Here is a 16,706-nt window from a genome sequence, read left to right as displayed (position 1 = left end):
CTTAAATATAGACAAATACTGACTGTTGCAGTACAATCAAAACAAATATAACATCGAGGAAATGAGGAATTTCACATGACAAACTGGTGAACATCAGGATCCAGTTAGACCAAATCCACCAGTTCCAGTGACTGGTTCGTGTTTCCACTGGGTCAGCTGCTCACCACGATGTTTTCCGCTCCAGGAGGGAAACCCACACATTGCTCTACTTAGCAACTCGCTTCAGCTTCTCATGAGGAATCCCAAACCTGAAACGGATACTCAGCGGTTTGTAACTTCTAACATCCAAACCGTATCGATGTAGCTCTGCCTGCTGGACGGTGAACCTTCTTCTTCAGGATTGTCAGCTACATTAATGTTTTCATGATCATCACCTTGTTTCAAAGTGTGGATGGTGTCTTCAGGTACATTTTTAGGAAATTACATAGAAATAAGTGACTTTTTAAGGCAATTAACAGATGTGAGCACCGCTAACTACAAAGTTAGCTCTGCTAACCCTACAGCACTGATCATAAACACTGGTTACACTAATGCTAAAGTGCTACACCAACATGGTGTTTAGCCAAACTTAATGCTAAATTGCTTCACTGTTTTTAGTGCTACACTTCTGCTAAATCCCAATAGAATTTTGTGGAAGCTAATGCTAATGTGGTACTTCAGCACGGTAGCTAGGGGAATCTAATGCTAACATCCCACTCCAACACAGTGTTTAGAGGAAGCTAACGCTACACCAACATGGCCTTTTGCAGAAGCTAATGCTAAAGCTAAAGCACTAACATCAATTCAAATTTCCCTTGAAAAACAACAACCATCAAACACCAATTTCATTTACTTTATAGTTTAAATGTTCTTTAGCATCATTAGACATAATATATATATATAAATAGATAATGTGAGGACAGGAAACAGGAACTGCTGCTTAAACAGTTTTCACCCCTTTCAAAATAAGAGCACGAACATAATCATCAAATTACTTGAGGAATTCTTAACAATTTAACAAAAATATCGAACTTTGTTCAACTAAACAATTACAAAATAGACAAATAAATTAGAGATTTGGAATTAATCCAAAAATTTTTAAAACAAAAGTTAGCAAAAGCGCTAAAGTGCTAGCTGAAAAATAGTGCAAGAGCAGATTAGCTAATGCTCTATTAGGGGATTAGCGGAAGTGGGCCCACCACAGGCAGGTAGTAGGTTTAATACTGGCTTAAAGTGGGATTTGAAAACTATTGATAATTTTCTTCCCACTTCACAGTTGGTACCACATAACATCCCGATAAAATAACCTGAGGTTTGTGGTTGTCACTTCACAAACTATGGTCTCCATTTTGGACCAAAGTCCAGAGTATTTGGCCATTGCATCTGCAGTGAAACTATGTTGTTACTCCGTGTCTAGTTACGTAAAATTAGTTTTTATGAAGCTCATTACTCAGAGGGAGAACAGAGGAATCATGATGCTCAAGTCCCAGCATGAACATCCACTGATGGGTTCACTTAATAACACCAATCATATCTTTGAACAGAAATTCTGCAGAGACACATTGGGTGATGATAATGTTGCATTGGCATGTAAACCTCTAACCAGCAGGCATTTGTTACACAGCAAAAACAAACAACAACATGTCCTGTGGGGGTTTAATTGTCTCATTATTTAGTTCAGAAGTGAAGTCTGGAAAATGTCTTCTCATTAAAAGGTTTTTGTTCTGTTGCATTAGAGGCCTAAAATCTGGGTTTATTGATGGATTCTGACCTGAACATTCAAAGTCACATAAAGACGGTTACAAAGCTGGCCTTCTGTCATGTTTCTCTAGATCTGGTCCCAATAAGATCCAGAGAAACTCATCGCTGTAGCTCAGAGTATGGACTCAGAACCAGAACCTGTTTAGAGCTGCCTTCAGTTAAATATAACTGAAACAATGATTGATGTAATGTTTATTACTCTTAATACTGATTCTAAAATTAGCTATTTGTGCTTAATTTGTGACTTTATATTAAAACTGAAGCAGCTGGTATATAATTTTTACTGGATCGGCTACATAATGCTAACTAGCTTTAGTTAGCCAAAAGCAACAAATGCAAAATAGTTTCATGAACTGCTAGCTCTTCATTAGGATATTTACTGTTGTTGTCTAAAATAAACACAAATGTAAATAAATTGTGGCAATTATGAAGTTTCTGACTGAAAAATATTATAAAGAAACCTCTTTTTTAAACATTTAATTAAAAGTCCCATGTAAATTAAACCAAGATAACTCTTCTTCTCTGGTATTATTATATATTTGGTGATGAACTCCAGGTCTTTCAGGTTGGAAGGCCTCATTGACATCACTCTAATTTTCGTCTTTCTTCACATATTTAGTTAAAAAATATCAGTATATGAGACCTAAACAGACGTTTAATAATTTCACTGCTGGTTGTGAATTCAAGGCTCTTCTGAAGAATCTTTAGTGGTTTACTACCACCTAGCGGGGAAAAGAAGGCATTGCAGCCTGTTTCCTGGAAGAAAGCTTTTGATTCAACTGGGATATGAACAAAAATGACTTGGTATGTATTTGGGGAAAAAATGTAATAATCATAAATTCCAGTAAATAAACAAACATTTAAAAAAATTATAAATACCTTTTTTCCTGTTTCTTTCCTTCTTTGATTGTCTTCAAACTGCACATCTTAACATTTTACACACGTATCAAAGAAAATTCAACTTGAAACCTTTTTGAATATTTAGTATTTGTACATTTTCCCAGACAGTGAAAATCACGCCTGTGTCTGTATTTGTTACATAACAGTATTTATTGTTGTGCCCTTGATATCTGTGCAGACAGGTTTAGTTAAGATTAATAAAATATTTTTTGTTTCATTCTTTCCTATATGTTCACAGTTTTTACACGACCTCAAGAATTTAATGAATCACCAGTCAAACTTCCTGTCACTGACTCATGTATCTACGACTCAGTTATGTTTCTTCCATGTTCCTTTTTCTTCATAAACCAAAACAACTGGAATAAAATATGTTTTCTTTCTTGATTTCAGCTCACTGGTACATCTTCTGCTCTTAATCTTCCTGCTTCTGGAGACATTTTTGTCTGTCTCGTCTTTCCTCCTCAGGGGCTTCACGGCCGCAGTCTGAAGGCATCCAGAAAAATGAAGCCTGTAATCAGTTTGACGTTTTTATGTGTCTGCAATATGTTGAAGAAAAGAACATAAAAAGACGAGGAGATAAAGTCAAGACAAAGGCCGGTGTTTCATTCTGTCCTGCAGCAGCATATTATAAGTTTTAAAATTACACGATTTTGACAAATTTATGACAATAATGGGGATTAAAATGATACAGTACAGGATTCTTTGCTGCCACACAAACATGTCTGAGCTGTCTGGGTTTTTTAGGTTTTCTTTTGGTTTCTCATACACCAGTCTTTTTATATCTTTCTATAAATATTCCTAGTTAGAACTATCAATATTTTATAACTCATTGATTACATATTACATCACAGCAGAGTTTATAACAAGAAAATAGTTCAGAACAGACCAGAGAAAAATAATTTTGATGTTGAAAAATATGCAGACAGCTTTGACCCAGTTTTATGCTTAATAAGAACAAAATAATGAACGACAAGCAGATTTCTCTTAGTACCTCGTTTTCCTCCCACAGTCCAAACAACATGACTACTTTTAATTTGAACTCTAAATTACTCTCAACTCTTATAGCCTAAGAATTAAAATTTTACGAGGAACACATTTTCGCATAAAATCCAATCATTTAGCGTCATAAAATAAAAAACAAATAAGCTAACACACCTGTAAAATAACAAAAAAGAACAAAATTGTGTCATTTTTAAATTTTTTAAAAAGTTTACAAGCATATTTGAGTTTACTGTAACATGATACTTTTAGCTAATCTCCGTTAGCTCGCTAAAACATAAACAAAACAAAAACAAAAACATAAAACAAGAAAAAGAGGCAAAAATACTGTGATAATACAAGCTTTTCTATTCCCATTTTATATTTTATTTGTATAATTTTTGGATAGTTTTTGATTAGAAGCATTCCTGTTAGCATATCGGGATACAGTGAGTAGCTAACATGTGCTAGCATGACCCGATCAACTAGCATAATTTGATTAAGAAAATGTTCGTTTCCATGGAGTTTGTGTGTATTGTAGCGACTAAAAAGGTCATGATATGTTCATATTTTATTTCCTCCTTAATTACAATAAAATCAGCAGCATTAGTAAGCTAATGTTAGCACGCTAATGAATGGCTAATTTTAGATTTAACAGACTTGAGCTACTTTGAAAAGAATGCAGTTTTAATAAATTGTAGACGATAGAACCAAAATATTTTTTAAGTTTCTATGTGTTGTTTTAGGTTAATTTCTTTACACAAAATAAGAGTTGTGGTTAAATTAGTTTACTATGTTGAATCTCTGTGCTGCAGTTGATGCTGCTTAAAGAGCAACAAAAATGTATTTTGTTGTTTATAATGAACACTTCAGATGAAATTACATACCGTTATTTTTAAATAAATTACAATCCATTTTTGCTGATACAGCGGCTTAATTTGAACCGAAAACAAATAGTTTAAAATAATACAGTCAAAGTTTTTATTTTCTTTCTCCCCTCTTGCAAATGAAAACAAAATGTCAACATAAAGACAAAAACAAAAGTCGTGTTTATATGAAAAAGAATTTTATTATCACTTTAGAAATGGTACAATATGATACATTACAGTAAACAACACTGAAAACACATAAAGCAGGTAGGATCTGTGCAAATGAACAAGACTGTGTTGCATGTATGAATACTCTTTTTTTTCCTGACTGAAGTCTGAACTACAACGCAATTTAATCCGTCTGCATCCTTTTGTGTACAATAGAAAACATCTGCACCAGTTAGCAATGAAGCATTAGCCACACTGGCTGCAAATTTCCAAATACAGTCAAAATATTACAAGTAATTATTTAAAAAAAAATCTTTTTCCTCTAATTCTAAAGCACAGAAATCAGTTTGCAAATAGCAGTTAATAAATGTGGATTGCCTTGTTTGTTGGACAAGACAAGAGGATTTAATTGAGCAGTTTTGACTTGCAGTTAGAGGGTGACTGGGGGCAGAAGACTTCCTGTAGCAGTCGTCATTGTGAACATCCTCTGTGTTCTCCCCTCAGGGACCAATTAACCTACACGCCACAGAAAGCAGGAGGTATTGCCTTGTTTAAATAAACCCACAGCAGGAACGTTTGTTTTCATCCAGACGTTCAGAAATAATCAGATAAATAATGCCGAAGAAGATTAGAGCTACTAGTAATGAAGCTGTGGTTTTCCCTGTTTGACCCTGCAGTTTTAGTGGCCTCAGGAGAGGAGAGGGGACGTCTGTTCTCCAGGATGCAGCTCGTTTTGTGACGATTACGCCACCGTCCACCCCGCTTCCTGGACGCCTTACTTGGCGGTGACGACTACCGGCATGTCGGTGGGGTTAGGCCCCGCCCCGTCCTCGTCCGAGTCGCTTTCCACGCTGTCGTCTTCGTCCGAGTCGCTGTCGGCGGCGCCGGGCGTGGCGGTGGCCTCCTCGCTGCTCTGGGTGTCCTCGGATTCGGCGCTGGCGCTGTCACTAGGGGAGCTGGCGCCTTCCTCTTCCTCCTCTTCCTCTGGAGTGCTGCTGCTTTCGCTGTCGTTGGCGGTGGATGCCCCGCTGCTGGCGCTGTCGTCCTCAGCGGGAACGGCGGCCTGCCGGACTTTGACGTCCTGGTCCTGAGAGAGTCCGGAAGAGGCGTCCAGGCCCTGGGTCTCCACCTCTGGGGTGCTGGTGTCTTCTTCCACAATGTCAGAGTGGATTTGGAAAGCCTGAAAGTCAGAAATCATTCAATCAGAACCGGTCTGATAATGTAAGGGATGCTAAAAGGTCTCAAAAAACAACATATCAAATGAGAAACCATTGATATCAAGAAGCAAGAGAAGCACAGCTAAAGCGATGATCCACAACCGGAGAAGATGGATCAGTGGTGAACCTTTCCATGAGTGGCCAACCAAACAGATTTACTCTAAGAGATCAATAGCTGCGTTTCCAGTGAACATATAATTGTGTAAATTAGAATTACAAAAATAAATTCATTTAGTGGAAACAGAGCAATTTGGAATAAGCAAAGATGGGATAGTTTTCTGGGCAGCGTCAACATTAATGTATTTCACAAAACTGCAATAGAAACAGTTTTTTCACATCATGTGATCAACAACCAAAGGTAGAAAAGAAAGACAGGAAGTGGCAGGATGATGATGAGGTACGCTTTTCATTGCATTTCTTATTTAATGGAAAGGCCACAACTGCAAAATTGTAGGTTTTTTTTATGACATTAGCAGAATATCAACAAAGTTTTGCTCACATTTGTAATGGAAACGTAGATTGTGACTCATCCAAAGCGCCACAAAAGAACTCAGAACCACAGAACAACGTCTAAGTCCAGTTCCTCAGGGCAAATACAACCAAAACAAACGTTAGCCTAGCGCTAGCTGGAGAAATGGCTCATAGTCATTTACCAGAGATTAAAGAGAAATCTGACGCATTCTATTTTTGTTTACTTATTGTGAAAATGGAAGTAATGCTACTCATTGGTCAAAAATAGAGAAGGTGCAAAAAAAGAGCCACTGTTGACCAAAAACATCATGAATCCCTACGACTTTTGGGCAGACAAGAAATAAGGTGTGCTTCCTTTCAAGGATGTTCTTCTTGACCTCAACATTTCTACGACTTCCTCAAAGGAAGACTAACCTGTACCTTATAAACCTTTGGGTGCTTCTCCACCTCGTTGCCGTTAGTCATGTCGTAGGCCACCTTCTTGCCAACAATCTCATAGGATTTGTATGGGTTGGGACCCTTCTGGTAGGATTTCTTCTCCACAAAGATGGTGGTCTTGTAGTCATCAATTTGTCCTGCCAAACTGTCCCCGCGACCAGCGTCGGGGTCGGTGACGACGGTCGGGTTGATGGGTTCTTCAGTGGTCTCCGGCTCGACGACGCCGGGTGTTGGGGTGACGGTGACGGGCACGGGGGTGGACGACTCTCCAGACTCTGAGTCAGAGTCCTCATCATCTGTGTCCTGTGGTTGTAAATATGGAAATATTAAAATAACATCTGAGTCAGAGGACGATTTCAAAAGTCACTGGCAAGGATTAAGGAGAAGAAACAAATATAGCATTTTACTCACAGTCTCGTCTTTGTCGTCATCATGGTCATCATCGCTGTCGTCGCTGTCCTCACTGGTGACTGAACTGGTATCTGCATGTGGAAGTGCATCACCAGCTTTGACCTGTACTGGAAGCCCAGCCGCCGCCTCCTGTATGAACCGAAAACATGCAAAACTGAAAGATCTGATGGAAAGTTTGAGACTCACTTCGCTTCTGATCCCCAGATTCTCACCTCAGTTTCATCTGAAGCATCTTCACTCTCATCTGATGCAGACTTAGCTGGAGCTACAACATTCTGCGCAGACAGAGCAGAAAATTTTTATTAATTTAATTCGTTTATCTCTAATAGTTTTGAAAAAAGAATATAGCTGGAGCCAAACACTGTTAAGCTGGACATGATGCTGAAATCAGGCAGATTACCAAACCCAAGCAGGATTTCAATGTGCAGAACAACAATAGAAAGGAAGGAAGTGAAGCAAATATGCACAAAATGGAATAACCAGCAACCCAGTTGACTATTAAGTGTCAACACATCACCGATTATACATTTAATTAAGGACATCTTTTAATATTCAAAGGTTTTGGTGCATAAATAAACCAGTTCTCTCAAAGTAGTAAGAAAACTTTTGTTTAAGACAACTCTTAAAGAAATTTCAGCTGCTTGGACTTAAAAAAAGGCAAATATATGTTCCTTAACTGACAGAAATACTTTATATTACAGATTTTATCTTAATGCAATCCCTGGATTTAAAACAGATTTTACCTTAACTGGAGCCGATTGTGACTTAGGAAGAGCAAGTTGCTGTTTTCTGATGGCTGGTCGCGCTGGTCTTCTCACCTGTTCACATCACAGACATAATAATTATTTTATGCATAAATCACAAACTAATTTCTGCATAACTCTCTGTGGATACTCACCACCTCCTCAGAGCTGTCAGAGCTTTCACTGTTAGAGAGTTTTCTCGCCTAGAAAAGAAAAATCAACTGAATATAATCACAAAAGTACTTAATGAATTTAATTCCTGTAAACTGAATAAAACTCACCGGTCGGCAGAGAACTGTGGCGAAGAGCAGGACAAAAACAATGGCCACCTTCATAGTGCCAGAACTGGGAACCAGAACAGGTTGAAGTCAGACAAAATAAAACTATAAAACATAACCATGTCACCAAAATACACGTCTGACGGCCATAACTTCACAGGAAACACAATGACATGTCAAACTTAACATCAGCTCACTGGAGCTAAAATGGAGGCTGCCGGGTCACATGACCGTTAACTAGTCCTGGTATGTCACAGGAAGTCATTAAAGTCTTAATTAGAGACCAAAAGGAGAAGTTATGAGTCCCTCAATTAAAACAGTTCAGCATTTTCTCTGTCATCAGGGCCAGAAAGTCACATCGCTCTGGAGCGTGGTTTCATAAACTATGAGACACGACATTTTTTGGGGCTGACTCAGGTCCTAAAGATGGAGAAAATCAGATACAAGAATGTCTGGAAATATTCCAGTTGTAAAGCAGACTACAGGGGTAAAAACACTGAGAACTAGTCAAACTCTGAACTGTTTTCTTTAACTCAATCTCTTAACAATAAACATGCAGCAGGTTTAAGGATGAAGAATAGAGAACAAATGCATTTTTAGCCAAAGGTCGTAGTTACATGTGGTGAATCTGTTGGACACCGGCTAAAGACTTTGACATTCAATCACTGCAACTAGTTTCCTTGTGGGAGGATCAGTCTGAATGCCTGCTTCTATGTTTTAATGATGGACTCCTCATGTAGTGTGTATTTACTGGGTTATAACTGGAAAGCCGCAGCGCAGCCGGAGCTCCATAGCCGCCCATAGGACTACATGCGTAGGTATTTTTAAATGCCTATCTTTGTCCTGGGTGCATGACCTTGAGGATGAGGACATTTGGAGTTGAATTGATTGAAAATGAAGTCTTGTTTTCTGAATGGATTTTCTGTGTGGCAGGAAGCTAGCTAGTTGTTGTTCTAGCTAGCTAGGACAGAGTTCAAAGACATTTCTGGTCCATCTTTAACATTTTATTGACAAAATCAAGTTTATATTTTGTGTTAGATGAGAAAAAATGTGAAACAATGATGATTAAAAACAAAAATGGCCAAATTTGGAAGGTCTACTGCTAATCAGCTAGCTGATGTTAAAGCTAGCTGATTAGCATAGTTTAGCATCGCTGTGAATTAAATGGAAAAAATCAACACAACATTTTCTAAGTTAGTTATGAAGCTAGTTGTGCTATAATACAACCTAGAAAATAAGAAAAAATTTAAATCCTGGAAGCTAGCAGGTAAAATACTTTCTAATGCTAACGCTAACGGCTATGAGTTTACTCTAAAGGGGAAATTGAGTGAAACATACTTGATATTTTGTTAATGATTTCTAAGCTATCATATGTTTAGCTATGAAGATAATTGAGCTGTAATTAAACCTTCAAGGTATGAAAACATTTCTGTCTTGGAAGTTAGCAAGTGACAAAGATGTTTTTGATGCTAATTAGTTTTACTTTAAAGAATAAGTTGCAGAAAACATATTTAACGTTTAGTGGTGATTTCAAAGCTGTTCATTTCATTATGACATAAAAAAGTCCTGTAATTAAACCGCTGTTAGAAAACATTCTTATCTTGGAAGCTAACAGATGCTAATGACTAGAAATAGCTTTACGTTAAAAGGAGAAGTTGAGGGAAACATATTTTAGTTGTGATTTCTATCAAATGTTTAACTATGAAGATTATTGAGCTAAAATAAAACCTAAAATTAGAAAAGAGAACTATGCTACCTTTTAAGCTAGCAGCTGAACATGCCTAGTAAACACATGTTTACTTTAGAGAACCAGAGCAGTGAAAAATAAATATTTAAATGTTTTAGTCCTTTTTTCATCTTTTGTCTTATTATATAGTTAAGATAAAACCTCCAAAGAAAGATCGGAAAGATAAAACTTCAGAAGTATTTTTACTTTAAAGAATAAGTTCAACAAAAATCTGTGGATAATTTAGAAAATATAATATAATAATAATTTAGAAAATATTTTCCCAAACTCTTGCTGCAAACAATCTTTTAATGATATCAAAGATGAGAACTTCTGTTCATCTTAACATGAATGTGATGTCAGATCCTAAAACTGTAAAAACAAAAAAAAAATCAATCAATCAAAACTAAAAACATTAAATAGCTCCTTTAATGTTGGTTCTAAACATTTGAAATGTTATTTGGAAATAAATCAATGATGATAATGTGCAAAACCAAATTCATATTAGATGCTACTGTTTTTTATTGCTTGATACTGTAAATCTGAGTTGCAATATATCTGGAAGTAATTATAAATCTTTTTGAGTATTGATTTATTCTAGATAAAGTTGCCTTCACACTCACAGAAAACTGATTGATTTTACTCGTTTTACATTTACTGGTTTGCAGTACATTAAAATGTTAAAGATAATTTTAAGTTGGTTACAAGACCAAATCTTAAAGAGAAATTTTCAAGCCAAAAACAAAAACATTCCTGTTATGACAACGTTTTGGTTTGAAGTTCTGTCAAACTTTTAAACTTGAAATCTGAAATTGTTTCCTATTCTAATATCAAAAAGAAGTAAAAGTAAAGCTGAGAATAGATTGATTCTACAGAGTTGTTCTCAATTTAACCCTGAAAGAAAACTACATTTAATATCTGCAGTAAATATTTAGGTAAAACAAACCTCACATATCGACCAGTTCAGCTGTATTAGTGTAAGTTTAGCTGTTTTTCACACAATAAGTAAAAACATCTTTTAAGAACAATAATGATGAAAAATAATCATGCGTTCATTCTGACCTTGGTTGCAGTCAGCAGAAGAAAACCAGCAGGTGAGGTCAGCCTTTACTTTATCTCCTGGTCTTTTCTCGTGCTACTGCTGAACTGAGGCTCCTGGTTGGCTTATAAACCCTCCAACCTCGCAGGAGCAGCCAATCAGAGCAGAGGTAGTGATGTCATGAGGTTAACCGCTCCTCGGTCCACCTCTCTTCTCTTCTCCCACTCTTCCTGTGGTTGGTGGTGTGCTGGCAGACACACACATACATACATGCTCATGAAAAACTCCAACATGTGAAGTTGCTCCTGTTCTGCGCTCTCATGCTGATGGTGTGTGGAGTTAATTTAGGCTCATGTTCAGACAAGCGGAGGGGAAAACCAGCAGCGTATAGATGGAGGTGGCATGACGGTGATTCTGCTTCCTGACAGACAGAAGAACAACATCTGTCTGAGGTCTTTCTACTAAATTAGGAATTTGTCTACAAAACCAGACTAATGTGTCTCAATTATAAACATTACTTTTTATTTTCAATTTTTTAGTGCTGTTATGATCTTTTCCAGTGTTAAGCAATCTCTCTGTTGCATAACTTAATAATTAATAAATAATCTCATAACGTTTTTATACATTATGAGACACAAACTGTGGTCTAAATTTAGTGTCTATTTATTATCTGCAGGGGAGGCTGTCATTATGGGTTACCATGGTGATAAAGTCTAGAAAGAGGTGGACCAGCTTATGTTTGTCCACACTAACATGGATATTTACAACAACCAGTAACAGAAAGTTAGCTATGCTAAAGCTAAAGCACTAATTCTAAATATTAGTTCCACTAATGCTAATTTGTAAAACCAACATGGTATTTAGCATAAGCTAATGCTAAAGCACCAAAGCCGAAACACAGAGTTACATACTGCTGTGTTTAGCTTCCCACCAACCACTGAGTTGACCAATCACGTCTCGTCACATGACACGCAGTCAGCCAATAGCGACGCTTCGGTTTCCTGCCGCTGCGTCAACCAATCAGTTCTTCAACTCGAATTATTTATTTGTTTTCTGGTAAAGTTTAATCAACTGAAAGTTTACAAAACAGCCAGGTAAATTAGCACTTATAGCACTTATACAAAGAAATGAATTTAACGGAAGCTAAGTGTACTAAATGATTTCAAAGCATCTGATTCTCTCCACTGCGTTAGTTTGTAGAAACATTTTTTTGGAGAGAAAAAAATGTTACATTTTAAAAAATATTTTTAAAGAGAAAATTAATTACTGGGAGAAAAGGCTAAATAGTGTCAGAAAAATATGAACGTCAGCCCAGCACTGCTTTAGCCAGGCTCACAATCATCTTCCTTTGAATTTTGATGTTGTTAGTGCTGAAGGTGTCGCCACCTGCTGGCATGGCATAGATATGGGAGCATTTTTAATGGCAGTTTTACAATGAAGACGCAGATATTTTTCAAAAATGGACAAAAATAAACATATGGAGTTGAGTAGCTGGGCACATAGTGATGCTGGAAACCAGAAGTTAACTTGATGAGGAAATTTCATAGTTTTATAGTGTTTGTTTCTATTTAAATATTAAAATTTGAGAATGATTTACACCATCGGTTTGCTTTTTATGTTGTTCACTGACAACCCGCAGAAAAATGCAGTCAAATAACATAATAATAATAATAATAATAACATAATAATAGTTACTAATGGGGCTGATATTTATGGCTTGGCTTCAGAAACAATGTGATTCTAAAACTAAGCCTCATCTAGATGCAGAAGTTGTAAAAAAATTATATTTTTGTGTTTCTAAAAACAAAGCAAAGGATCAAAGATGAAAAGAAAATCATATTCATTCCTGATTTTATTGTGTTTAAGTGATATAACCTTTGCAATAGAACTGAGTTAGTCCAGATACTTTTACCTTCTTGTAGAATAATAAACTCAATCTTTGTGTTTTCTTTCAATCTGTAAATAAAACACAAACTGTAGAGAAAATCTTAGGAGAAAATCAACCATGAGGTCCAGTGGAAACTGGAGACGTCGTTGTTTTATTTTATCTGTGGTGAAAACAGTCCACAAACTATCGGTGTTGCTTCTTCCCCGTCGGCCATACATATTTTATTTGCATTGAAATCGACGTTATGTAATCCTATATAATGTATAGATGCACCTGAACTGTCATGTCTGCCTTTAACTCTGCAGAGACTCAGACGTTTTATTGTAATAACAGGTTTGAAACGTTCAAAAATCGTATTTAATGATCCCGTCGCCTCACTGAACGTAAAATAGAAATTATGAGAGAATGCAAAGAATGCTCATCTGTCTGGACTCAACCATAACGTCTTCATATATCCTCAGTTTATTAGTGTATGATGTCAGGAATGTGAATACATCTTAACTCTGTGCAGCAATAAAAAGATTTAAACAGGTTTTTGTGTTAAAATGTAACATTGAACTGTTACTTTATGTAATTTCACAGTAAACATTTGGGACTGTTTGTCTCGTCGATGGACTGAAGACATGTCCTGGGAGTGTCCTGCTGCTCCTACTCGTGGGTTTTTATTTTGAAAAGCAGAGCTGTTGTGAGCAATCAGTATCTTACCTACAGCAGGCAAGTCAGAACAGCAAAACTCCCGTCAGAGACTCGAGTCATTTTTAGTTTGGATGATTCAATCTGAGACAAACCCTAACAAAGTATTTTCATTTAACGTCATGCAAATAAGAAAAGCTAATAAATATATGAATCGTGTATATTTTCCAATATTTTTTAATGCTTTGGATTCTTTTTGGTGGTTTAGATTTGCCAGTTTAACATTGATTGATTAATAATCAGTTTTTGACCTTAAGAGAGCTTTGCAGGAACACTACAGTGATTAATTTTACGATATATTAAAAGACATAATGCAGGAGTGTCCAAACCAGAATCCCAAGCTGAAAATATTCAGGGACCAAAATTTTCTTTCTTTTTTCCCCCCAGTTAACAATGCAAACATGTTATTGTGAATTCTTTCTAGTTCACCTACACAATATTAAAACAAAATTATATTTTACATTTACCTTAATGCTTACAGCTGTTTAACTTTTGGTACTTATTATTTTCCATATTATAAGGCTACAAAATGTTTTAATTTATTCCCAGCAATGGAAATAAGAATGGTTGTGTGTGTCAAAGCCTGTTTTTAAATAAAAACATGCTATATGCTGGTGGTACATATGAAAGAATAAAAATGAATAAATAAATAATAAAAAATAAAAGACTAACTGCAGAAAACCTCTTCATGTTGTACACTGTTAAAGAAACCTCTCTAATTTCCAGGAAATATATCTATATATGGTAAAATCCATGTAAGAATGGAAAAATCCATATTTATATATAAATTAGAGACATTTTTCCCCGTATAGTGTACTTCACATTTTCCATTTAAGTATTTATAAACTTGGCACAGAAAATATCCTCCCAAAAAAATTGCTAAAAGTGTTGGAGAACTAAATTTGTGCCATTTAGGGGCCACACAAAATGAATCCAAGGGCCACAGATGGTCCCTGGGCCGGATTTTGGACACCCCTGACCCACACTAACCAGCTAAAAAACCCGTCTCCATGTCCCAGATGAAGACCGCGTGTCCTGAAACCCTGATGTTATTTTCCGCATGTTATGTTGTGGAGCTGCACGTTTTAAGAGAAACCTCTGGATATTTGCGTCTTCATAAAAGTCGCTGGATTTTAATAGAACGCTGGTTGATGAAGTTTGGTGATTGTAAAAGCGGGTCCGCGCTGCGCCGGGCCGCTGGGGACATGGAGACGTGGGCTGGACGTCACAGAAACACGCGAGACTCGTGTGAAAACATCGCAGAGCACACACTCTTTCCAGACTATAAATGTGTTGGAACACCGACTGGCAGACAGTGGAATATGACATAAAACGGGTGAAGTGAGAAAACCACATTCATTAGGCCTTTTCCAGACTCGCATGTGTTTTCTGTTGTGCATTAATGTATTTATGGATTTCCACAAAGGCAACTTTCCGCTCACGAGAACCGACACAAATAAAATCTTCCAACCCAAATGATTTTCTTACTGTTTCACACCACATGAATTACCCCCAGTAAATAATATTTTATGTCACTTAATTCAATTCTGTTTATTTACAAAGTGCCAATTACAAACAAAATGCCTTCATTAGTTAATCCTAATAATCAAGCAATGATTCAGTCAATGCTAATTATTCAAATTGGCATAAAAGGCTTTCCATGTAAGGAAACCCAGAAGATTTAAATGAGTACATATACATATAACGTATGTAGATATAAGTAATAAGTGAGAATATTATTCATCTGTTTTGGAAACTTAATCACTAAGTGAAACACAGATGTAGATTAATTTATGGGTTATTTTAACCAGGGCTGAGACTTTGAAGCATTAATGTTGATTAATTGATTATAAAAATATGAATGTTTTTAACTTTTTCTAAACATACAAATATCACTATCAGGAACTTTTGTATTGGCTTTTGTACTGTATATTATGGTATGCTACATTATGCTACATTATGCTACATTATGCTACATTATGCTACATTATGCTATCCTACGCAATACAATGCTATGCTTTGTTATGCTATGCTACACAAAGCTATACGGTGCCATACTATACAATACAATACAATTCTACTGTATACTATATTATGCTATGCCATGCTATATTATGTTACGCTATACCAGCCCAGGCTATGCTATACAATGCTATGCTATGATAGGCTATGCTATTCTATGCTGTAATATACAATGCTATGTTATTGCATACTATACTACAGTATGCTATGCTATAATAGAGCATACTGCATATTATATGCTATGCTATGCTATATGATGCTATGCTAAACATTCTGCTATGTTTGTAATTCCGGTCTGGACCACAAATGAACATTTAGTTTCAGATGCCTTATTTTTATTTCCTACCTAATAGTGACATGAAAAATACAATAAATAATTAATAACCAACCTGTCAGTTTTTAAGTCAGTTGTGGCCAAATGTGATTTTCAGCACAGCAAGTCGAGTCAGCACATTTCCTTCCCTCAGCTCATCAAAACAGCAGCAGCTGCTGTAAACGGTTTGTGTTATTGTTTTACCTGACAGGATGATGAAACTCACCACAGTTTGGAGCTTTTCTGGCTGAATTTTGCATCTTTAAATATTTGATAAACAGAGTTTGGATCATTTGCGGTCGTCGAGGCAGAGGAATGAAAACGCTGTGAAACAGTTTGAGCCTCACGTGGCCCGAGATCCGTCCAGAACAACAAGCCGCTGGTTCTCACTGACAATAATACAGTTAATCAGCTGGACACCTAAATAACACCAGACTTTGACCTGAGGCTCCAAAACCGAGCCAAAGTCAGAGAAAAACAGCCAAAGAAGTCGTGAAGAAAACATACTTTTATTTCTGTTGGTGCAGATCAAAGGACACTGTTTTCATGCTCCAAACCGGATATAAAGTGACCAATGAAACCAACAACAGGCAGCTTAAAGTCAAACATGTTTTTAAAAACAAAAAAATAAAACTGTTTATTACTCGGTTTTTATCATTTCCTGATGGAACTTTTTCATGAAAGATGCGGGGCCACAAACAAGGCGTCACAACATGCTGGCAGTATTTATAGCCTCTGCTATGACAGGACAGACATGCGCTTCCTGAACTCGCGTTGGTGGAGGTGTGTCACTTCCTGGAAACATCAGCACG

General features: G+C 36.6%; 2 protein-coding genes across 2 annotated transcripts in view; one reads left to right on the top strand and one right to left on the bottom strand.

The window, feature by feature from the left end:
• Positions 1 to 16,706, top strand: part of LOC116724487 (NLR family CARD domain-containing protein 3-like) — a 638,369-nt gene that overhangs the window by 301,077 nt on the left and 320,586 nt on the right. The window lies entirely within an intron of this gene.
• spp1 (secreted phosphoprotein 1) lies at positions 4,663 to 11,123 on the bottom strand. Its single transcript, XM_032570336.1, has 8 exons — positions 11,002 to 11,123; positions 8,217 to 8,280; positions 8,091 to 8,138; positions 7,936 to 8,010; positions 7,405 to 7,467; positions 7,193 to 7,321; positions 6,764 to 7,084; positions 4,663 to 5,835 (listed from the first exon to the last, which is right to left on the bottom strand). The coding sequence occupies exons 2-8, from the start codon at positions 8,268 to 8,270 to the stop codon at positions 5,431 to 5,433; spliced, it is 1,095 nt and encodes a 364-aa protein (XP_032426227.1). The 5' UTR covers positions 8,271 to 8,280; positions 11,002 to 11,123; the 3' UTR covers positions 4,663 to 5,430.

The sequence above is a fragment of the Xiphophorus hellerii genome, chromosome 8 (genome assembly GCF_003331165.1).
Source record: "Xiphophorus hellerii strain 12219 chromosome 8, Xiphophorus_hellerii-4.1, whole genome shotgun sequence".
Classification (NCBI taxonomy): Eukaryota; Metazoa; Chordata; class Actinopteri; order Cyprinodontiformes; family Poeciliidae; genus Xiphophorus; species Xiphophorus hellerii.
The sequence above is the reverse complement of the archived record's forward strand: the minus strand, read 5'-3'. Positions and strand labels throughout refer to the sequence as shown.

Bases quoted from the DNA above. Each gene is read 5' to 3' on its own strand.
- spp1 (XM_032570336.1), bottom strand. From the start codon at position 8,270: ATGAAGGTGGCCATTGTTTTTGTCCTGCTCTTCGCCACAGTTCTCTGC. The intron at 8,139-8,216 runs GTGAGTTTTATT...TTTCTTTTCTAG, and splicing joins CCACAGTTCTCTGCCGACCG to GCGAGAAAACTCTCTAACAG. The intron at 7,322-7,404 runs GTGAGAATCTGG...CGGTTCATACAG, and splicing joins ATGCTTCAGATGAAACTGAG to GAGGCGGCGGCTGGGCTTCC.